At 37.1% G+C, this 24,119-nt stretch overlaps 1 protein-coding gene across 1 annotated transcript in view; it reads left to right on the top strand.

Moving 5' to 3' along the window:
* KCNH8 (potassium voltage-gated channel subfamily H member 8) overlaps positions 1-24,119 on the top strand; it is a 394,745-nt gene that overhangs the window by 127,081 nt on the left and 243,545 nt on the right. Inside the window, exon 3 of the mRNA XM_054483001.1 lies at positions 8,547-8,678. Coding sequence (XP_054338976.1) covers positions 8,547-8,678 — 132 coding nt within the window. The remainder of the gene's footprint in view (positions 1-8,546; positions 8,679-24,119) is intronic.

The raw sequence follows: 24,119 nt of genomic DNA, 5'->3' as shown, positions 1-24,119 counted from the left end.
ACCTGGAATAACACACAAATAGTTCATTAATATTCAAAAGCAACATTAAGTAGCATTTTCATGAATAATTCTTTAAGAATGTCATGCTGCAATCCTACACCCTGTTCTCCCACACTTTCCTACATTTCTCCTTTTACCCTGCTCTCCTTTTTCTTTTTTCCTATAGCATTTAAGACCTTCTAATAAACTATATAATTTGCTTGTATATTGCATTTATAATTTATTGTTTTTCACTCCAATTAGAATATAAGTCCTTTCAGGGGTAAGACAGAGATCTATTCTGTTTTGTTCACTGATGTATCCAAACAGTTAACAACAGTGCCTGCCATTGCAGGCACTCAATTAATATCCACTGAATGAATGAATAACTTTATGTCCAATTGCTTGCAATGTAATTTCCAAATGTTTTCTTTTGGATCCTAAACTAGATAATCCCAGAGTCCCAGATCCTCATAACAATGTTGAGTTCATACAGACGTTACGTTTGTTGGAACCAACAATTATTCTCATTGCTCTGCAAAGGCCATAGATTCCTCCAACTAAAGCCTTATGCAATTAGAGAGGGTTAACTTAATCCTCAAATTTTCATTTAAAGCAAGTTATTTCTCACTGAACAATTGCAAGTTTGAAGAAATCTTAAATTGCTTTTCTTAAAGAAAAGTATCAAGAGAGTGGGTTTGTTTCAGTGCCTTGTTCTCACAAAGAAGTGGCAAAGAAGTAGGTTTGAAACCAAACCTGTCAGATCAGACATTTTTCTGCTCACTACCAGTTGTCCATCACATGTGGCCTTCTTTTCTCCAAAGGATCATTGAAAAGATAGAGCCATAACTCAGATGTTAATTGGGGCTCAGTTCTCTTTGCTATTTCCAGTCTTAGCAGATGAATCCAGGGAATGTTGCTCTGCATCCTACACAGAGCTGCCATGGTATACAGATCACCATTTCTGAAGCTTCCTAAGAGAGCAAGAAGCAAAAACATACTGGGAGGCAGAAGCATGCAGCAGCTTTGTGAATGAGGTCAGAATATGGTGCCTCATATGTTAGCAACTTAGGTAACTACACTTAGATACTGTAATCACAAAGCTTGTATAAGTACATTCTCTCTGTCTCAATCTGGGACTGGCAGCAGCACCAGTGGTGTTTTTCTGATCCCAGTCTCATTGGATACTCAAGCAAATTTAAAAATTAACACCACATATACCTTAATGAAGGATGTTTTTAGCTGAATCTTGTTTTAAATAGTGGTTCTACTCTTATTCTTGGTTTGAGCATGAAATTCTTTTTATTATAAAAAGGCTTTACTGCACTTTTTTCACTTAAAATAGGACATTTTTAGATCATATGTATAATCATGTCTTATAGTATGTGTAGAAAGGAGAATTAAATTGACTCGAAATTCAATGTTTAAAACATTGTCCATAGGAGAGGATCATTCCCAGAATATTACATTAATAGTAAGGCAAAATTAGAAAATCAAACTCAGACTTGTGTTTAAATTCCATTTCTTCACAGGACTGTTGTGTGACCTGAAGAAAATACTACACATCTCAATCTCCATAATTGTAAAATATAGTTCAATGCAGTAAAATGTTGATCAGGTTGATCAGTGGGAAATTTAGATATAATACATGCAAGATGTGTTGCACAATGTTAGCACATAATACACTCTTAATAGAATACAGCAATCACTAGGTCCTTGCTGTGTGTGTTATTTTCAGGGCCTCTTTATCTCCATTTCTCATTGGACTGTACTCAGTTGTTCCATTTCCTACTATAAAACTATCGCTGCTGAATTTGTGTTTAACTGTACATGGAAACTCCTTTCAACTGTAGGTAAGAATTATCTGTGTTTACCGTGGGAACCAATTTGGTTTTCTTAAAGCAAGTATTAGTTCTACTGGTCAATAACCCCAGTTAATTTGTTGAGCAAGGATGTTGGATGTATTGACTAAATCATGTCTTGGGGATATTTTTGCACCTGAAGTTTGCAGGCTCCTCTTGTTCCTAATTATTAGAGATTTCTGAGAGGTGGCTATACATACACCTGGGAAATGAATAAAGTACTTTTATTTAAGGAGAAAGGTAACTTGGATCAAAATGAAAAGAGGATTAAAAACTTGGCACATTTAAATCAGTTAAGCATAACTTGATTTCCCTTCCCTTCCCTTCCCTTCCCTTCCCTCCCCTTCTCCTTCCCCTTCCCCTTCCCTTTCCCCTTCCTCTTCCCCTTTCCCTTTCCCTTTCCCTTCCCTTCCCTTCCCTTCCTCTCCCTCTTAGATATTCTGACTTAACATAGCACTTTTCTCAAAAGTTTGAAATGGAAGTATCCATTAGAACGTATTTCAAATTATCAAGAATATATAAAAAATTATTCCCCAGAAATATGACCTCATCATTCTTACTGCTCCAGTCTTGAACTCTTTACATCTCTACCTCAAATCACTGGAGTTGACAGAATCTCACTATATATTTCTTCATGCTTATTCTAGAAAACCTGAAAATAAAGATGCTGAAAAGGAAATTAAACCATAATTTACAATCCACCATTGTGGATTTTATGTGTATTCTGCCAGTGTTTTTTCAACTCAGTATAGCATGTGTATTCTACCCATCTGTTTTTAACACAAAAAGAAATTTAAAACACAATGTGTTTTATTTTTCATTAAACATTGAAATGAAGGGTGTCCTTAGCCACCGCCCAGTTCAGGGAGCTCTCCAGCTGTTTCAGTTCATCTCCTGTCTATCCCCACGCTGCCCTCCACTGTTACACAGGGAGTCAGGGCACTGGTGCCATTTACTTTGGCTCACTAGTATCCTGGGGCATTTGGAGGAGGGGTATTGACCCGACGTAAATTCAGTGAGGACTGAGCAAAGATTTGCAGCCTATATGAGCTGCACTGTAGATAGATGGTCCCTGGAAGAAATGTTCACCGCCGTTAAGGTGAAGCTTTTACCTCATATTTTCTAAAGAACCATTACTTTCATCTCTTAGTATAGTACAAACATCAGGAAGAGCTGGTGATGATGCTGTGGAGACTTATTTGCCGAGCAGCTTTGGGTATTCCAGGAAACATTCCCCTCCTTTTTAACATGACACCTTTTTTTAGTTTACCTCTTTGCACTGTCCATCACATTCCTGTATTTTCTAGTCCCTTGAAAGACACTTTCCATATTGATTAGAGTCTGGAATGTTGTGCTGATTTGAGCAAACAGTGAAAAGCCGTCAGGTGTTTTTAATCAGGATCCTGTATTTTCAAAGGTTGTTGGCAGTAGCATGGGAGGAAGACTAGAGGCAGGAAGAATACTTTGGAAAACTGGGCAAGAGATGACTGAAACCGAACAAAACAGTAGCAAATATGATAAAGTGGAGGGGCAATTTGGAGCTTTCTGGTCGATTCAGTTAGGACTGAATTACTACCCCACTCTTTCTGCTGAAGAAATGAGTGTCCCTTCACCCAGCCACAATTCATAGCAGCCTTGTTTACTCACCTGCAGCTCTTTCCCCACTCCCACCCCAATATGTATATGTATGTGTGTGTGTGTGTGTGTGTGTGTGTGTATGTATGTATGTATTTTCTCTGGACTAATTTCTAAAAACTGGCAAGCCTGTTATTTTATCATTAAGTAGCACTGAGACAATGGTTGTAGAGAACAAGACTCGTCAGACTTAATGTGACCTAGGAGTAACACCTGGAAATGTTTAGGTCACATAACCCTGATGCTCTTAACCCTTGGGATATTATGTTATAGTTGCTTTAATTTCAAAAAATAAAGACATTATGTATTTATCATTAAAAATTTATTCAAAATCCTGCTTGATATTAGAAACAAGAGAACATCAAATGTGTCCATATCTCACTTTGACCTATTGTGTTATATTGAGCAATGCACTATTTCCCATCATGACAGCGCAGTCATTAAAGAGAGTGGGAGCACTCACAACTCAGTTTTCTTTATACCTGCACCTCCTCGTATTAAGTTATTAAACCATGAACCCATACTAGAAACATTATTATTAGTTAGCTATTATGAGTTTTTATCTATTGACAAATATAGTTTAGTGGTGTCTGGAAAGCATATGAATTCTCTAATAATTGTAACGATTAGCGAAAATTAGTACAGCTACTATGAAGAAAAGTATGGAATGATCTTCAAAAACCCACAGATAAAACTTCCATATAATCTAGCAATTCCATTACCAGGTATATATCCAAAAGAAAGGAAATCAATATATTAAAGAGATATCTGCACTCCTGTATTTATTGCAGCACTATTCACAATAGCCAAGTTATGGAATCAACCTAAGTGCCCATCAAGGTATGGATAAAGTGTGATATATATACATAATGGAATATTATTTGGCCATAAAAAAAATGAAATTCTGTCATTTGCAGAAACATTGATGGAACTGGAGGCCCTTATGTTGAGTGACAGAAAGACAAATATTGCATGTTCTCATTCGTATTTGAGAGCTAAAAAAGTGGATCTTATGAAGATAGAGAGTAGACTGTTGATTACCCTAGACTAGGAAGGGGAGGCAGGGGGATGAAGGGAAAAATATCTATAAAGATATTTATTACCACTGAACTGTACATTTACAAATGGTAAAGATGGGCTGCGCATGGTGGCTTATGCCTGTAATTCAAGTGCTTTGAGAGGCCAAGGTGGCAGGATCCCTTGAGGCCCGGAGTTTGAGACCAGCCTGGGAAACATAGTGAGATCCCCATCTCTACAGAAAAATTTAAAACTAGCCAGGCATGGTGGTGCACGTCTGTAGTCCTAGCTACTTGGGAGGCTGATGTGGCAGGATTGTATGACTCTAAAGTAGGCTGTGATCATGCCACTGCACTCCTACCTGTGTGATAGAGTAAGACTTTCTCTTAAAAAACAAAAAGGCACAGGTGGTAAACTATATGTGTATGTTTTACCTCAATAAAAAGAAATAAACAAAAATATTAGCAAGTCAAATTATCCTGCATCCTTGTTTCCCAATCAAGAAAAAGAAAGTACCAAAATGGAGACAAGGGACATTCCACCAGATTTAAGCTTTTGTGTAACTATTCAATTCCAAAAATAGATTTTCCCATATAAGGTAAAAACCTTGTTTTCTCTCCACAATTGTATTTATCCATAGGAATTAAAGGTGTCATTAACCTAAATCCTGTCAGAGCCTCATCTGTGTTGGCACTCCCCAACCCACATGGTAGTTACTGCTGCTATATAAAGAAGGAGTTAAAATTCTCATGAAATGTCTGTCCTCTAACTCTCCTCTTATCATTCACATCTCTGAATTTGAGGCTGTGGGACTTGCAGCCTCCCACTTTAACCCTAAGAGAGATTTGTTGCACTGAGCCTGAACTGCTGTTGACTGAAAGAGTTGATCATCATTGTGCCCACAGGTAAGATAGGAAGAGCCAGATCCTGGAGAATAGCCTTGAATTATTGCGTTCATAAGAGGTGAAAGGTGTCATTAGAAATGCAGGGTGCAGGGCTTGCTGGAAAGATTTAGGAAAGCAGAGAAGCAAAGGATAAGCGAGCATGCTAAGTATAAAGAGTCTTGCATTGAACATGATTGGTAGCTTTTGGCATCTATTATCCTTCTAGAAGAAAATGCAGTTGGTATATGCTTTGCGTTCTTCTAAAGTTGAGAAAGAAAAGCTTAAATATACCTGAATATTCGTAAGATTGTTGGTATGGATAAATCTGGAGGGACAGTTGAAAGGAAAAAAGGAAGGAGGGAGGGAAGGAGGGAGAGATGGAGAGAGAAAGGCAGGCAGGCAGGAAGGAAGGAAAGGGAAGAGGAGGAAGGAAGGAAGAAAGGAAGGAAGGAGGGAAATAAGGGAGGAAGGGAGGGAGGGAAGGAAGAAAGGAAGGAAGGAGGGAAATAAGGGAGGAAGGGAGAGAGGGAGGGAGGGAGGGAAGGAAGGAAATAGTTTTTATGCCCTTTACACTGTTTCTCTCATAAACTTTTTTGTCATATAGGCACTAGGAAGGTAGACATCAGCCTAGTTCATGTAAAATCATTCCAAAGGTTGAATTTAGAAAGATCCGAATTAATGAAGTTTTATTGAATTTATAAAATGTCAGTGATCATGTCACTGTAACTTAAAAGACAAATCTCAAAGTAAACTTTCAGTTATTCCAGAATATAATGTGAAATGATGGCTGTGCCTCAAGGGCTGATCAGTGAATATTGCCATATCAACAGCTATTTCCTTGGCTTTCCCCTCATGTGGTTTTGGCTCTCTCCAAAATATATTGGTGCACTTATGCAAAGGCTCTTTGGAGACAGTAATGATACTTGTCTGAGTACACAGATAAAAGAGTTTCAGGAAAATTAATAGCCTCGGTTATGATTTGGTGATATTCTTGCAAGGTAATTGACAGAGAGGTGCTTTAAAATGTCAGTCAAAATGTCAGATTTCATACCATTCTTTGTGTCCCCACTATTACTTTCTCTAAGGTCTGATTATTAGTTTAGCCTGATGGCTCTTTTTGTTTCTATCATAGCTACAGCATTGAAAAAGGTTCCCAGTCTGAAATGGTGACCATTGATAAAATTTCAATTAAGAACCATTCTGGGATGACGAGGATAGCAGTGTTTGGCTATGAGTATGGCTCATTTATGCTTCTCCATGAATCACAAACACTTGAGTTGATTTATTGTCTCAGCATTTTTGGGGTCACTGTATTCACTACTGGAGTGAAGGATGTGACAGTGTTACAATGAAGGGAACCAAGTTCCAGATGGGTTAATTGACTTCCCTATTGTTCCGTGGCTAGTTAGTGTTAGAACCATGGTTAGATCCCAGCTCTTCTAGAGCCTGGTAATGAGCTATTGAAATGAGATTGCCATGGCATAGATATTGGGGCAGATGAATGAAATGTGATACCATAGGGCTAAAAAAATAAAAATAAAAAAAATAAGGAGGAAATCATGACTCTAAAACTATTGGGAGAATACAGAGGAACAAACATATTTTATTATATTCCATGCGTAACTTATGAGAGCAGCACATCATACATCATCCAACCATTCTTTTAAACAAATACAGCAGCAGCTACAATAAAATATGACTTTTATATCAGATGGCTCCTAAATATAAATTAGTGGCTTCACCTGGTGTTTAACTGCGGAAAAAAATGATAGATCCCAAGGCTGGATGAACACATAGCTGTGTTGGAAATTATGAGGTCTAATACAGTGTATGCAAAACAACTCAAAATATCAAGGATATATCTGACCCTCTTATATTTTTGTCTTATACCCTGACTTTGAAATCAACACCCAAATAAGACAAGAATTCACAGTATTGAAGTCTTTTTCCCCTCATCAAAAGAAAATGAAGGAAAATTATGTATGAATAGATTAATAGTTTAGTTTTTAAGCAACAACAACTTTATCATCATTTTCAAATATTGCTGTCCAGAATCCCTTTCAGTAGGAAATATAGTGCAAGATTTTTTTTACATATTTCTGAAATACATATTTTAAACTATATTTAAAAATTGAAAATATAAGCTTTAGGCAGTACCATTTGGCTACTATATTTTATACTTGAATCTTAATGACATTTCTCATGGTTTTTTGCTCAAAAATTGAATTGAATTTGATTATTTCTTCTTCAAATATTTTTTGAAATGTGACATGCTTACTGAAAAATACACGTAAGCATTTAAGAACTGAACACTACTATGTAAACAGCATAAAGATCATGTAACAAAACTGGACCACCATCCTACAACTCCCAGACCTGAATGCCTTTCTAATCACAATTTCCCCAAAGTAACCGTTAACCTGACTTTTAACATCATAGATTAGTTCTGCCTGTTTTTGTACTTAATGTAAATAAATTCTTATTGCATTCTATTTGTTTGTGTTTAGGTATTTCACTCACATTATATTAGTGATATTCGTCTATTTGGTTTCAAATGATTGTAAGTCACTCATTCACGCTGATGTGTAGTGTTGTATTGTGAGACTAAATTTTAATACTACCTGTGTTTAAAGTAGATGTATTAATTTGAATCAGCCAGCAATGTATGAGAGTTTAAGTGGCTATGCATGCTCCCCAAAACTTGATACTTTTCATCTTTTTTATTTTAGCATTCTGTTAGGCAAGCTTTGATTTCTAAATTGACTAAATAAACCTCTGGCAAATTCATTCTAAACAAAGGTCTTTATTGAAGAACGAGTGTGTGCTGGGGGTGGGAAGGGGCAATCTCATAAAGTGGAATGCTTCAGCATCAACAAGTTCAAAGAGGAAATGCAGTTTGAATAATGTAAGCAGAAATGTCTCAGCACAGACAAGTGTTTTTGTTTAAAATACTTCTTTATTTTCAGAAAAAGCATTTCCTTTGGAATGAAGAGAGATGTATATAGGATAGAAATTTATGGAATCTGAAAACTGACGTTTTTAAGATGGAGGGAGTTGTGGGATTGAAGAAAACACTAAAGGCTTTATTTTTATTAATGATTGAGATTTCCATAGAAATAACACAAGGCAATGGTTGATTTGTATTTTTTTTATTTCTTTACTGTTGCAGGGTCTCCATTTTGGTGCCTACTGGATATTGTTCCCATAAAGAATGAAAAAGGAGATGTAGTACTTTTTCTGGCCTCGTTCAAAGATATAACAGATACAAAAGTGAAGATTACTCCAGAAGATAAAAAAGAAGGTTTGTACCCTTTTCAGAAAACATTGACAGATGGAGTAACATTTTGAAATTGTTTACTTAAAAACTCTCGGAGAAAAACATGCATTTTTAATAACAGCAACTGATAAATATTCGTAACTGTTAGCAGTCAGCATTTGGTGCATATTCCAAAATCACAGACTCACATGCATTTACCTTCTATCGTCTTTATAATAAAGACTCACTTGACAGGAACTAGAAGTTCATATTCCTATGCTAATATGATGAGGATGAGAAAACAGTTTATCACAATATAAAGATTAACACCACTTCATTGTATTAGGCAAAAATTAATGGATGGCATAAGTGACTTTAGGAGGATGTGATTAAAAATACATCTCTCCATTTCCTCTAGATTGCTGTAGCTCAAAACTTAGATGTGCAAAGTGTAGTTATGTACAAAGTTAAGAACTCTAGCTTAGTGGTTGTTAGAATAGAATGTTGCAAACAAATGTGAATCCTGTACGTTATCATATATAAAAATATAATACTTTGTTTTAAGACATAAACAAGCTTTTCAGTTATCTTTAAAGGAGTCTGAGACTTTATGTTGTTTACTTTGTATTTTCTAGTTATAATTTATTAAGAAATTCTTTGCATTTTATATAAGCTGACAAAAGTTAACACTGAAAAACTGCTGATATTATTTGTTTTAAACCGAAGTAGGATTCTAGTCACCAGAGAAAAAGCAATTATCTTTTGTGGATTTCCTATGTAGTAAGTTATTTTTTAGAATCAGCTACTTGACATTTCAACAGCTATGTCTTTTTAGGAATGGACTCTTTTATTCCAGCTCTTTTTAAAAATGTGTGTGATTGTTTTCAATACATTATGTTTCTTGAAATGACAACCCAAATGAACAGATATCATAGTTTGGTGCTCTCACTTCTAGCATTTGAAAGCCTTGCAAATGCATGTCTGTTTTGCTGTATATTGGCATGACTAAATTATGTACTGTATTTTACATATGCAAGGGAAGAGCCATATTAAAATTAAAGTTACTTGAATTTTAGAGTAAGCATAGTACCTGTCCAATGTAAGTTCCACAAAGATAAGTATGAAAATTGGTGTGTATAGTTTTTGCTTTTAATATTTTCTTTGTAAGATAGAAACACAAAGGGTAAGGACCCTTTGAATAAAATTATTCAAACATATAAGTATATATTCATATTATGTACATTCACAAATATGTGTGGATAAATAGAAATATAACACAATCCTTAGAAAGAAATACATGACTTTTTTTTGCTTGAAAAAAGGCAGTTTGATTAACCTTTAACTGACTTGTTTTGAATATTAGGACCATGCCTAATGGTTTTATACAAATTCCTTAATTATCTTTGTCTCATGTTCCTTATGTCTCGTGATAGGGGAGAAATCCCCATCTTGGTGGACTGCAGTGAATAACAGCGGTGAAGTATGCCTTTTCATTTGGAGTTTGAGAGAGCTCAATAAAAATACTCATTTTTGCCGTCCACAGTCTGAATCAGCTGAAAAAGAAAAATGGGTAGATTGGAGACCAAAATATCACCTTTATTTCTGATGAAACTAATAAAGGAAAACATGAAATATCTCTACCTCCAAGTGGGCTTCCTTCTAGTGAGCTCTAGTTTTAGGCGAAGTTGCCCCTCAGTCATAAAGCAGAGCCTCTCACTGTGTAACTTAATGTCTGGAGAACCAGAGCAGAACAGTTGCTCCCTAAAGAGAGAGAAGACAAAGGGGTCATCCTATACATGTCCATATCACCTTCCACACTTAATCAAATTATATTCTTCTTCTTTTCCTGGAAATAGCTAAGTTAAGGAGCAGAGAGAGGCTAGCATGTCACACTAGTAGAGCTGCTTGCACTTGAAAGATTACACCTGTCATTTGGAAGTGAAGGACATCCATTTGAACACTGTTCAGCCAATAACAAAGTAATCCAAAGTTCTATCTTAATATGGTGTTATGTTTGTATTCCAATACATATATTAAATTGTGCTCAATAATATTTTCATTTTGTTTAGGGAACATGTACAATGTAAAGACTATCTCTTGCAAGATTTAAATAAAAAATATCAACAAAACACTTTTAACATTAATTATATTGTGCAAAATATGATTTAATTTTTTGAAATATTTGCTAGTAAGTCCCTAGATATATTTATCTCGATGTTATTTCATATAAAAATATTACTTCTAAAATATACTGAACACTCAAGAACAGTTTTTTCTATTGCCACCTTATTATAAATGTCCCATAAAAGTATGTAGTATTTTTAGAAAGACAGTAACTATTGTAAGTCACCATGGTTATAAAATGATAATTAAAAATAGCCAACAATGTGGGAGGCCAAGGCAGGAGAACTGCTTGAGCCCAGAAGTTTGATACCAACTTGAGCAACATAGGGAGACTCTGTCTTTACCAAAAAAAAAATAATAATAAAATAAAAAATAAATTAAAAATTAGCCAGGTCATGGTGGTGCACACTTGTAGTCCTAGCTATTTGGGAGGCTGAGGTGAGAGGATCACTTCAGCCCAGGAGGTGAATGCTGCAGTGACTGGTGATTACACTCCTGCACTCTAGCCTGGGTGACAGAGTGAGACCCTGTCTCAAAAAAAAAAAAAAAAGAAAGAAAGAAAAAGAAAGAGAAAAAAAATATATTTACCTGCCCTTAATGGAGAAAAACACCTTAAAATTCACCAATTGATGGCATGTCTTGCAGGAAAGGCACACCTTAACATATGATATTTTTAAAACTTCCAAATAAGTGTTTGATTATTAAAATGTCACCATGTAACTGTAGCAGTATTATGTCATAACATTAAAAAAAACTAAATGAGTGCATGACATGACCCAGTGTTGCACCTTCTGCAAATGCATCACTAAAGTTCATCTAAGTTGTAGAAATAAGGTTCATGTTAATTAAATTAATTAATACTGAGGTTCACATGATGGGCTTCACTTAAGAGATATAAATGACATGGACTTCTATTAAAATACTTTAATCATTTTTCTATGTTTTGAGGGAGTTTATTTAAATGAGGAAGAACCTGTTTTATAGAAGAGGCTAACGAGGTGTGGGATATAATGTAGGCCTTTTATCAATGAACAGCATTGGTGGAAGATGAGCACAAAATTCAAACTACTATTTGTATGTACAATAGCTTTCAGCTGGTGGATCTGCTGGTGTGTGTGTGTGTGTGTGTGTGAGAGAGAGAGAAAGAGGGAGAGAGAGAGAGAGAGAGACAGCCTTCAGCAGAAATCTGATGGTTTTTATCACCTTTAAAACTACCTTTTTGGCACATAGTTTACTTCTATTCCAAAAATAGTATGTACACCACTTACTTCTATGTTCATGTCAAGTGTTACTTATGGAGTGAATTTAATACGAGGCCCTTTTTATATCTTTCGGTATCAGTTAGGAAATACTTTGATATAAAATTCGGATTTATATGTCAATCAGCTTGGCAATTGAGATTCTTTTGTTGCTGATCAGAAATCTTGGCTGGCAGTTAAATATGTCCTTTTTATAAAAAAAAAGTAAAGAAAAGGAAAGAAAGAAAAAAGAAAAAGAAAGGAAGGGAATGTCTACTTAGTACAAGAAGCCAGGGTAGGCAAAGTCTTTTTGGACACCAGGTCCTCAATGGTGGGGAAGGATTAGGAAAAACATTCACAGGGCTGAGAACGGAGGGCCTTTGGATGGAGTGGTTCAGAGGGAATTGTTTCCTTTGAGTGAAGGAAAATAGCCTCAGCAGGAGGCTTTAATTTTTTTAGTTAATTAAAATTAAATTAATTTAATTAAATTCATTTTAAAAATTATATTTAAAATTTAAGTTTAAAAGTGGATTAATAATATATTAAGTAATTCAAAAAATATTTATTGAGCAGCCACTCTGACCCCAGCATTGCATTCACATTTGGAGATGTCAAAATGGAGACAATGTGCTTGGAAACATCTTAAGTCTCAGCTTAAATCCTTTCCACTAAATTTTGGCTGTTAGTCCTAGAAGCTGCTACTGTCTCAGGAACTGAGTTTCCTCATCTATAAAATGAGGTACTCATACATATCTCTTACATTTGTTATAGGGTTTATAAGAGATAATATATGCAATTCACGTAGCACAGGGCATAAAGAATATGCTCAATAAAAGATGTGGTCATGTTTGTTATATTGTATAGGTTTTTATAAAAATAGCTAGCTCTTATTGAGTCTCTGCTTCATGCTAAGTGCTTCACATAGGTGACTTCATTTACTTCTTATAACTGTGAAATAAGTATTATTCCTATTCCCATTTATTGATGAATTTAAATGACTTGACAAAGTTGACATAGTAAAAAAAAAAAAAAATGGTAACCTAGGATTTTCACTCATGCAGCCAACCTCAGAGCCTACATTATGTTTTTTCTCCCTCACTTGCCCTCTGCAAAGTGCTTGTAATCTTATGGTGGACACAGATCCAGTTTTGCAATACAGTATGTTCAGTAGAATGACAGAAATAATAAATTCTTCTCAGACAAGGAAACAAGATAGAGCGGGTCAGCAAGAGGTAGAGCAGAGTCAAGGAGAACTTCACAGGAGAAATAATATTGAAGCAAATCTTGAAAGATGATTTGTGTGTGGAGTAAGACTGAAAGGAAAGAATGTTAATTTTAGGTGATGAAACAGCAAGTAGTTGACCTTTGTTCATAAGAAAAGTCATGAAGTTGAAGTTCAACCCTAAGGAGTTTAGGTGGTATGCAGATATATTTCAGAGTTAGAACAGCTTGGCCTTGACATAAGAGATGAAGGAAAAGGAGATCTTTTGGGATCCTCTTTCTGGTTTAAGGGCTGTTATGAACTGATTTGTGTCACTCCGAAATTTATATGTTGAAGCCTTAACCCCCAGTTATCTCAGAATGTAACGGTATTTGAGGCCTTTGAATAATTAAGTTGAAATGAAGTTGTTAGGGTTGCCCCTAATCCAGTCCGACTCTTATGAGAAGAGATTAAAACAAACAAAGAGACACCAGGGGTGTGAATGCATAGAGGGACTGCTGACCATGGGAACAGAACAGCCATATGCAAACCAAGGAGAGTCCTCAGGAAACCAACCTGCCAAACCAACCTTAATCTTGAATCTCTAGCCTGCAGAACTGTAAGAAAATAAATTTCTGTTGTTTAAGCCACTCAGTCTGAGGTACAGTCTCCCTTGGTGTCATTGGATTGGTTCCACTACATCCTGAGGATACCATAATCCACTGATGCTCAAATTCCTCATATAAAATGATGTAATATCTTGCACATCCTCCCATACACTTTAAAAAAATCTCTAGATTACTTATAATGCCCAATGCAATGTAAATGCTATGAAAATGGTTTTTGTGTTGTATTGTTTAGAGAATAATGACAAGAAAAAAGCCTATACATGTTTAGAACAAATGAAACCATCCATTATTTTTCTGAATATTTTTGATCCACACTTGGTTGAATCCGTCGATGTGGAACTCGCAGATACAGAGGGCTGACTGCATTTTGTTATAGCAGCCCTAGCAAACATAATTAATGACTTTAATCCAGATGGTAAATACAGAAGAGAAATAAGTTTCTGAGGAACATTAATGAATTCAGTATTGGGTCTACTGTTTGAGGTTTCCATGCATGTCTTGTAGGCAAATAGACATGAGGGTCAGGTGATCGAGAGAGTTATGGACTGAAGGCATAGATTTGACAGCCATCAATATATTGATGGTAATGCAAAAAAAAAAAAAAAAAAGGTCATAGGTGAGATTCTTTAGGAATACTAAAGAAAAACTTCAAGAGGAGGGAGGAAAGAAGTAGGTCAAGAGTAGGACCCTGGATCATATTAACGTTTGAGGAACCAGGAGGAGAGTATCATTAAAGGAGATAGGTTAATAGTAGTGAGACATTAGAGAAAAACGGAACCAGACGTCGTAGAGAAATTAAGTCAGATGAGGACAGAGATGGGCCCATTGGATTTTTTAATTGACAGATTACAGGATTGCTGCTAAAAGCAGTTTCAAGAGAGAGCTGGGAGAGAAAGCTAATAATGAGAATCTTACTAACTTTCCAACACTTTGGGCCATCACATTATTAAAATTAAGGAGACACAATTGTAGCACTTTCTTATATGTTCTTAGCTCAAGTAAGTAGATTTTAAGTTCAAATTACTTAAGAATCAGTTTAATAAGCTCCCCATGGTCCACATGTTTTTTTTTTTTTTGTTTGTTTGTTTGTTTGTTTTTTTGAGATGGAGTCTTGCTCTGTTGCCAGGCTGGAGTGCAGTGGCACGATCTTGGCTCACTGCAACCTCCACCTCCCGGGTTCAGGTTATTCTCCTGCCTCAGCCTCCTGAGTAGCTGGGGCTACAGGGATGCGCCACCACACCCAGCTAATTTTTGTATTTTTAGTAGAGACGGGGTTTCATCATGTTGGCCAGGATGGTCTCGATCTTGTGACCTCATGATCCACCTGCCTCGGCTTCCCGAAGCGTTAGGATTACAGGTGTGAGCCACCGTGCCCGGCCTCACACTCCACTTTCTAACTACCATTTCACCTTCTAACTTTTTTGAAACTTTGGGACAAGTCAAGCTGCCCTATTCATTTTCAGCTCACACTCTTCTTTCTCCTTTCCCAGGAGAATTTTCCCTCACTTGGAATATATCTTTGTCACCTATTCATCATGAAAATCCCACTTCTTTTCTGTATAGTCAGATTTTCCCAATCTACTTTAGCTCATAGTAAGTGTCCTTCCCTTAAAACACTCTATTCCCTGCTGCTGGAGTCATCTTTCTAAACCTTCTTGCACCAGTGTATCAAACTTCTTCTTTTTTTTTTTTTAATTTAAAGCTAGTTTATTTATTTATTTTTTTTAATTATACTTTAAGTTTTAGGGTACATGTGCACAACATGGAGGTTAGTTACATATGTATACATGTGCCATGTTGGTGTGCTGCACCCATTAACTCATCATTTAACATTAGGTATATCTCCTAATGCTATCCCTCCCCCCTCCCCCTACCCCACAACAGGCCCCGGTGTGTGTTCCCCTTCCTGTATCCATGTGTTCTCATTGTTCAGTTCCCACCTATGAGTGAGAACATACGGTGTTTGCTTTTTTGTCCTTGTGATAGTTTGCTGAGAATGATGATTTCCAGCTTCATCCATGTCCCTACAAAGGACATGAACTCATCCTTTTTTATGGCTGCATAGTATTCCATGGTGTATATGTGCCACATTTTCTAAATCCAGTCTATCATTGTTGGAAATTTGGGTTGGTTCCAAGTCTTTGCTATTGTGAATAGTGCCGCAATAAACATACATGTGCATGTGTCTTTATAGCAGCGTGTTTTATAATCCTTTGGGTATATACCCAGCAATGGGATGGCTGGGTCAAATGGTATTGCTAGTTCTAGATCTCTGAGGAATCGCCACACTGACTTCCACAATGGTTGAACTAGTTTACAGTCCCACCAACAGTGTAAAAGTGTTCCTATTTCTCCACATCCTCTCCAGCACCTGTTGTTTCCTGACTTTTTAATGATTGCCATTCTAACTGGTGTGAGGTGGTATCTCATTGTGGTTTTGATTTGCATTTCTCTGATGGCCAGTGATGGTGAGCATTTTTTCATGTGTCTTTTGGCTGCATAAACGTCTTCTTTTGAGAAGTGTCTGTTCATGTCCTTTGCCCACTTTTTGATGGGGTTGTTTGTTTTTTTCTTGTAAATTTGTTTGAGTTCATTGTAGATTCTGGATATTAGCCCTTTGTGAGATAAGTAGATGGCAAAAATTTTCTCCCGTTCTGTAGGTTGCCTGTTCACTCTGATGGTAGTTTCTTTTGGTGTGCAGAAGCTCTTTAGTTTAATGAGATCCCATTTGTCAATTTTGGCTTTTGTTGCCATTGTTTTTGGTGTTTCAGACATGAAGTCCTTGCCCATGCCTATGTCCTGAATGGTATTGCCTAGGTTTTCTTCTAGGGTTTTTATGGTTTTAGGTTTAACATTTAAGTCTTTAATCCATCTTGTATTAATTTTTGTATAAGGTGTAAGGAAGGGATCCAGTTTCAGCTTTCTACGTATGGCTAGCCAGTTTTCCCAGCACCATTTATTAAATAGGGAATCCTTTCCCCATTTCTTGTTTTTGTTGGGTTTGTCAAAGATCAGATAGTCGTAGATATGCGGCATTGTTTCTGAGGGCTCTGTTCTGTTCCATTGATTTATATCTCTGTTTTGGTACCAGTACCATGCTGTTTTGGTTACTGTAGCCTTGTAGTATAGTTTGAAGTCAGGCAGGGTGATGCCTCCAGCTTTGTTCTTTTGGCTTAGGATTGACTTGGCGATGCGGGCTCTTTTTTGGTTCCATGTGAACTTTAAAGTAGTTTTTTCCAATTCTGTGAAGCAAGTCATTGGTAGCTTGATGTGGATGACGTTGAACCTATAAATTACCTTTGGCAGTATGGCCATTTTCACGATATTGATTCTTCCTACCCATGAGCGTGGAATGTTCTTCCATTTGTTTGTATCCTCTTATTTCCTTGAGCAGTGGTTTGTAGTTCTCCTTGAAGAGGTCTTTCATGTCCCTTGTAAGTTGGATTCCTAGGTAATTTATTCTCTTTGAAGCAATTGTGAATGGGAGTTCACTCATGATTTGGCTCTCTGTTTGTCTGTTATTGGTGTATAAGAATGCTTGTGATTTTTGCACATTGATTGTGTATCCTGAGACTTTGCTGAAGTTGCCTATCAGCTTAAGGAGATTTTGGGCTGAGACAATGGGGTTTTCTAGAAATACAATCATGTCATCTGCAAACAGGGACAATTTGACTTCCTCTTTTCCTAATTGAATACCCGTTATTTCCTTCTCCTGCCTAATTGCCCTGGCCTGAACTTCCAACACTGTGTTGAATAGGAGTGGTGAGAGAGGGCATCCGTGTCTTGTGCCAGTTTTCAAAGGGAATGCTTTCAGTTTTTGCCCATTCAGTATGATATTGTCTGTGGGTTTGTCATAGATAGCTCTTATTATTTTGAGATAACATCCCATCAATATCTAATTTATTGAAAGTTTTTATCATGAAGGGTTGTTGAATTTTGTCAAAGGCCTTTTCTGCATCTATTGAGATAATCATGTGGTTTTTGTCTTTGGTTCTGTTTATATACTGGATTACGTTTATTGATTTACATATATTGAACCAGCCTTGCATCCCAGGGATGAAGCTCACTTGATCATGGTGGATAAGCTTTTTGATGTGCTGCTGGATTCGGTTTGCCAGTATTTTATTGAGGATTTCTGCATTGATGTTCATCAGGGATATTGGTCTAAAATTCTCTTTTTTTGTTGTGTCTCTGCCCGGCTTTGGTATCAGGATGATGCTGGCATCATAAAATGAGTTAGGGAGGATTCCCTCTTTTTCTATTGATTGGGATAGTTTCAGAAAGAATGGTACCAGCTCCTCTTTGCACCTGTGGTAGAATTCGGCTGTGAATCCATCTGGTCCTGGACTTTTTTTGGTTCGTAGGCTATTGATTATTGCCTCAATTTCAGAGCCTGTTATTGGTCTATTCAGAGATTCAGCTTCTTCCTTGTTTAGTTTTGGGAGAGTGTATGTGTCGAGGAATTTATCCATTTCTTCTAGATTTTCTAGTTTATTTGCCTAGAGGTGTTTATAGTATTCTGTGATGGTAGTTTGTATTTCTGTGGGATCGGTGGTGATATCCCCTTTATCATTTTTTATTGCGTCTTTTTGATTCTTCTCTCTTTTCTTCTTTATTAGTCTTGCTAGTGGTCTATCAATTTCGTTGATCTTTTCAAAAAACCAGCTCCTGGATTCATTGATTTTTTTGAAGGGTTTTTTTTGTCTCTATTTCCTTCAGTTCTGCTCTGATCTTAGTTATTTCTTGCCTTCTGCTAGCTTTTGAATGTGTTTGCTCTTGCTTCTCTAGTTTTTAATTGTGATGTTAGGGTGTCAATTTTGGATCTTTCCTGCTTTCTTTTGTGGGCATTTAGTGCTATCAGTTTCCCTGTACACACTGCTTTGAATGTTTCCCAAAGATTCTGGTATGTTGTGTTTTTGTTGTCGCTGGTTTCAAATAACATCTTTATTTCTGCCTTCATTTCGTTATGTACCCGGTAGTCATTCAGGAGCTGGTTGTTCAGTTTCCATGTAGTTGTGTGGTTTTGAGTGAGTTTCTTAATCCTGAGTTCTAGTTTGATTGCACTGTGATCTGAAAGACAGTTTGTTATAATTTCTGTTGTTTTACATTTGCTGAGGAGTGCTTTACTTCCAACCATGTGGTCAGTTTTGGAATAGGTGTGGTGTGGTACTGAAAAGAATTCATATTCTGTTGATTTGGGGTGGAGAGTTCTGTAGATGTCTATTAGGTCTGCTTGGTGCAGAGCTGAGTTCAATTCCTGGATATCCTTGTTAACTTTCTGTCTCGTTGATTCTGTTATCGTGTCATTCCCAAGTCATTATGGGTCTTGAAATTGGCATACAGCTTCATTCTTTGCATTTCCTACATTGCCTTAAACATAATAGAAACTGAGTAAATACCTTCTTATTAATTAATTGTAGTCAATTGCCCTCACCTGTGTGACAGTGGTTAATGTCTTTTAAAAGTTCCTTTCCTCTGCACTCAGTTGCATTTCTGTCAATTTTCCAAACATTTTTCACAGCAGTTCATTCATTATGTTAATTTGGTTTTCCATTCAAACCAGTTGAGTATAATAATACGTGCCTTGTTTTTCCAGGCACAGAGCCCAATGAAATTATTTTTGTTTATTTCTTGTTGAGTGTCCCAGATTTGCTTTGGAATGTTGGTTGATTCTGGCTTATTCATTATGTGATAACAACATCAGTTATCATAGAATGAGGGGATTTCAATTACATTTTCTAAAAAGTGAACACTTCAAATTTTTTTTGAGAATTTAGGGCTTGATGTGTGAAGCTTTTCACATTACCTTTAGTGGTAATACAAATCAAGATTCCAATGCAATGGCATTTCTTGGTAGTCTAAGTGGCAAGCTGCAGCAGGTTGGCATTGTTAATTACACTGGTAAAAATTTTGTGTTGCAGATACCATTGCCTATTACTAAGTGACTTCAGAAGAAATAAAAGAATAAACAGCTATTCTAAACAATTAGATATGCATTGCCTTTAGCTACAAGAAACTGCAAACCTAACTAACACAAGATTAAAAAGTAAAGGCTTATTTTCCTCGTATTTATTTTATTTTATTATTATACTTTAAGTTTTAGAGTACATGTGCACAATGTGCAGGTTAGTTACATACGTATACATGTGCCATGCTGGTGTGCTGCACCCACTAACTCCTCATCTAGCATTAGGTATATCTCCCAATGCTATCCCTCCCCCCTCCCCCCACCCCACAACAGTCCCCAGAGTGTGATGTTCCCCTTCCTGTGTCCATGTGTTCTCATTGTTCAATTCCCACCTATGAGTGAGAATATGTGGTGTTTGGTTTTTTGTTCTTGCGATAGTTTACTGAGAATGATGATTTCCAATTTCATCCATGTCCCTACAAAGGACATGAACTCATCATTTTTTATAGCTGCATAGTATTCCATGGTGTATATGTGCCACATTTTCTTAATCCAGTCTATCATTGTTGGGCATTTGGGTTGGTTCCAAGTCTTTGCTATTGTGAATAGTGCCGCAATAAACATACGTGTGCATGTGTCTTTATAGCAGCGTGATTTATAGTCCTTTGGGTATATACCCAGTAATGGGATGGCTGGGTCAAATGGTATTGCTAGTTCTAGATCCCTGAGGAATCGCCACACTGACTTCCACAAGGGTTGAACTAGTTTACAGTCCCACCAACAGTGTAAAAGTGTTCCTATTTCTCCACATCCTCTCCAGCACCTGTTTTTTCCTGACTTTTTAATGATTGCCATTCTAACTGGTGTGAGGTGGTATCTCATTGTGGTTTTGATTTGCATTTCTCTGATGGCCAGTGATGGTGAGCATTTTTTCATGTGTTTTTTGGCTGCATAAATGTCTTCTTTTGAGAAGTGTCTATTCATGTCCTTCACCCACTTTTTGATGGGGTTGTTTGTTTTTTTCTTGTAAATTAGTTTGAGTTCATTGTAGATTCTGGATATTAGCCCTTTGTCAGATGAGTAGGTTGCAAAAATTTTCTCCCATTTTGTAGGTTGCCTGTTCACTCTGATGGTAGTTTCTTTTGGTGTGCAGAAGCTCTTTAGTTTAATGAGATCCCATTTGTCAATTTTGGCTTTTGTTGCCATTGCTTTTGGTGTTTTAGACATGAAGTCCTTGCCCATGCCTATGTCCTGAATGGTAATGCCTAGGTTTTCTTCTAGGGTTTTTATGGTTTTAGGTCTAACGTTTAAGTCTTTAATCCATCTTGAATTAATTTTTGTATAAGGTGTAAGGAAGGGATCCAGTTTCAGCTTTCTACGTATGGCTAGCCAGTTTTCCAAGCACCGTTTATTAAATAGGCAATCCTTTCCCCATTTCTTGTTTTTTTTGGGTTTATCAAAGATCAGATAGTTGTAGATATGCGGCATTATTTCTGAGGGCTCTGTTCTGTTCCATTGATCTATATCTCTGTTTTGGTACCAGTACCATGCTGTTTTGGTTACTGTAGTCTTGAAGTCAGGTACCGTGATGTAGTCTTGAAGTCTTGTAGCGTGATGTAGTCTTGAAGTCAGGTAGCGTGATGCCTCCAGCTTTGTTCTTTTGGCTTAGGATTGACTTGGCGATGCGGGCTCTTTTTTGGTTCCATATGAACTTTAAAGTAGTTTTTCCAATTCTGTGAAGCAAGTCATTGGTAGCTTGATGTGGATGGCATTGAATCTATAAATTACCTTTGGCAGTATGGCCATTTTCACGATATTGATTCTTCCTACCCATGAGCATGGAATGTTCTTCTATTTGTTTGTATCCTCTTTTATTTCATTGAGCAGTGGTTTGTAGTTCTCCTTGAAGAGGTCCTTCACGTCCCTTGTAAGTTGGATTCCTAGGTATTTTATTCTCTTTGAAACAATTGTGAATGGGAGTTCACTCATGATTTGGCTCTCTGTTTGTCTGTTATTGGTGTATAAGAATGCTTGTGATTTTTGTACATTGATTTTGTATCCTGAGACTTTGCTGAAGTTGCTTATCAGCTTAAGGAGATTTTGGGCTGAGACAATGGGGTTTTCTAGATATGCAATCATGTCATCTGCAAACGGACAATTTGACTTCCTCTTTTCCTAACTGAATACCCGTTATTTCCTTCTCTTGCCTAATTGCCCTGGCCAGAACTTCCACCACTATGTTGAATAGGAGTGGTGAGAGACGGCATCCGTGTCTTGTGCCAGTTTTCAAAGGGAATTCTTCCAGTTTTTGCCCATTCAGCATGATATTGTCTGTGGGTTTGTCATAGATAGCTCTTATTATTTTGAGATAACATCCCATCAATACCTAATTTATTCAGAGTTTTTATCATGAAGGGTTGTTGAATTTTGTCAAAGGCCTTTTCTGCATCTATTGAGATAATCATGTGGTTTTTGTCTTTGGTTCTGTTTATATGCTGCATTACATTTATTGATTTGCATATATTGAACCAGCCTTGCATCCCAGGGATGAAGCCCACTTGATTATGGTGGATAAGCTTTTTCATGTGCTGCTGGATTCGATTTGCCAGTATTTTATTGAGGATTTTTGCATCAATGTTCATCAAGGATATTGTTCTAAAATTCTCTGTTTTGGTTGTGTCTCTGCCCAGCTTTGGTATCAGGATGGTGCTGGCCTCATAAAATGAGTTAGGGAGGATTCCCTCTTTTTCTGTTGATTGGAATAGTTTCAGAAGGAATGGTGCCAGTTCCTCCTTGTACCTCTGGTAGAATTCGGCTGTGAAACCATCTGGTCCTGGACTCTTTTTGGTTGGTAAGCTATTGATTATTGCCACAATTTCAGATCCTGTTATTGGTCTATTCAGAGATTCACCTTCTTCCTGGTTTAGTCTTGGGAGGGTGTATGTGTCCAGGAATTTATCCATTTCTTCTAGATTTTCTAGTTTATTTGCCTAGAGGTGTTTGTAGTATTCTCTGATGGTAGTTTGTATTTCTGTGGGATCAGTGGTGATATCCCCTTTATCATTTTTTATTGCGTCTATTTGATTCTTCTCTCTTTTTTTCTTCATTAGTCTTGCTAGCGGTCTATCAATTTTGTTGATCCTTTCAAAAACCCAGCTCCTGGATTCATTAATTTTTTGAAGGGTTTTTTTGTGTCTCTATTTCCTTCAGTTCTGCTCTGATTTTAGTTATTTCTTGCCTTCTGCTAGCTTTTGAATGTGTTTGCTCTTGCTTTTCTAGTTCTTTTAATTGTGATGTTAGGGTGTCAATTTTGGATCTTTCCTGCTTTCTTTTGTGGGCATTTAGTGCTATAAATTTCCCTCTACACACTGCTTTGAATGCGTCCCAGAGATTCTGGTATGTTGTGTCTTTGTTCTCGTTGGTTTCAAAGAACATCTTTATTTCTGCCTTCATTTTGTTATGTACCCAGTAGTCATTCAGGAGCAGGTTGTTCAGATTCCATGTAGTTGAGCGGTTTTGAGTGAGTTTCTTAGTCTTGAGTTCTAGTTTGACTGCACTGTGGTCTGAGAGACAGTTTGTTATAATTTCTGATCTTTTACATTTGCTGAGTAGAGCTTTACTTCCAACTGTGTGGTCAGTTATGGAATAGGCGTGGTGCTGAAAAAAATGCATATTCTGTTGATTTGGGGTAGAGAGTTCTGTAGATGTGACAGCTTTGAAGAGAGCAATGGTTCTCCCAGCACGCAGCTGGAGATCTGAGAACAGGCAGACTGCCTCCTTAAGTGGGTCCCTGACCCCTGACCCCCAAGCAGCCTAACTGGGAGGCACCCCTCAGTATGGACAGACTGACACCTCACACGGCCGGGTACTCCTCTGAGACAAAACTTCCAGAGGATCGATCAGACAGCAGCATTCGCGTTTCACGAGAAGCCACTGCTCTGTAGCCACCGCTGCTGGTACCCAGGGAAGCAGGGTCTGGAGTGGACCTCTAGCAAACTCCAACAGACCTGCAGCTGAGGGTCCTGTCTGTTAGAAGGAAAACTAACAAATAGAAAGGACATCCACACCAAAAACCCATCTGTATATCACCATCATCAAAGACCAAAAGTAGATAAAACCACAAAGATGGGGAAAAAACAGAGCAGAAAATCTGGAAACTCTAATAAGCAGAGCGCCTCTCCTCCTCCAAAGGAACGCAGCTCCTCACCAGCAACGGAACAAAGCTGGATGGAGAATGACTTTGACGAGCTGAGAGAAGAAGGCTTCAGACAATCAAACTACTCTGAGCTACAGGAGGAAATTCAAACCAAAGGCAAAGAAGTTAAAAACTTTGAAAAAAATTTAGACGAATGTATAACTAGAATAATCAATACGGAGAAGTGCTTA

Source organism: Pongo pygmaeus, chromosome 2 (assembly GCF_028885625.2).
Source record: "Pongo pygmaeus isolate AG05252 chromosome 2, NHGRI_mPonPyg2-v2.0_pri, whole genome shotgun sequence".
Taxonomy (NCBI): Eukaryota; Metazoa; Chordata; class Mammalia; order Primates; family Hominidae; genus Pongo; species Pongo pygmaeus.
The sequence above is the reverse complement of the archived record's forward strand: the minus strand, read 5'-3'. Positions and strand labels throughout refer to the sequence as shown.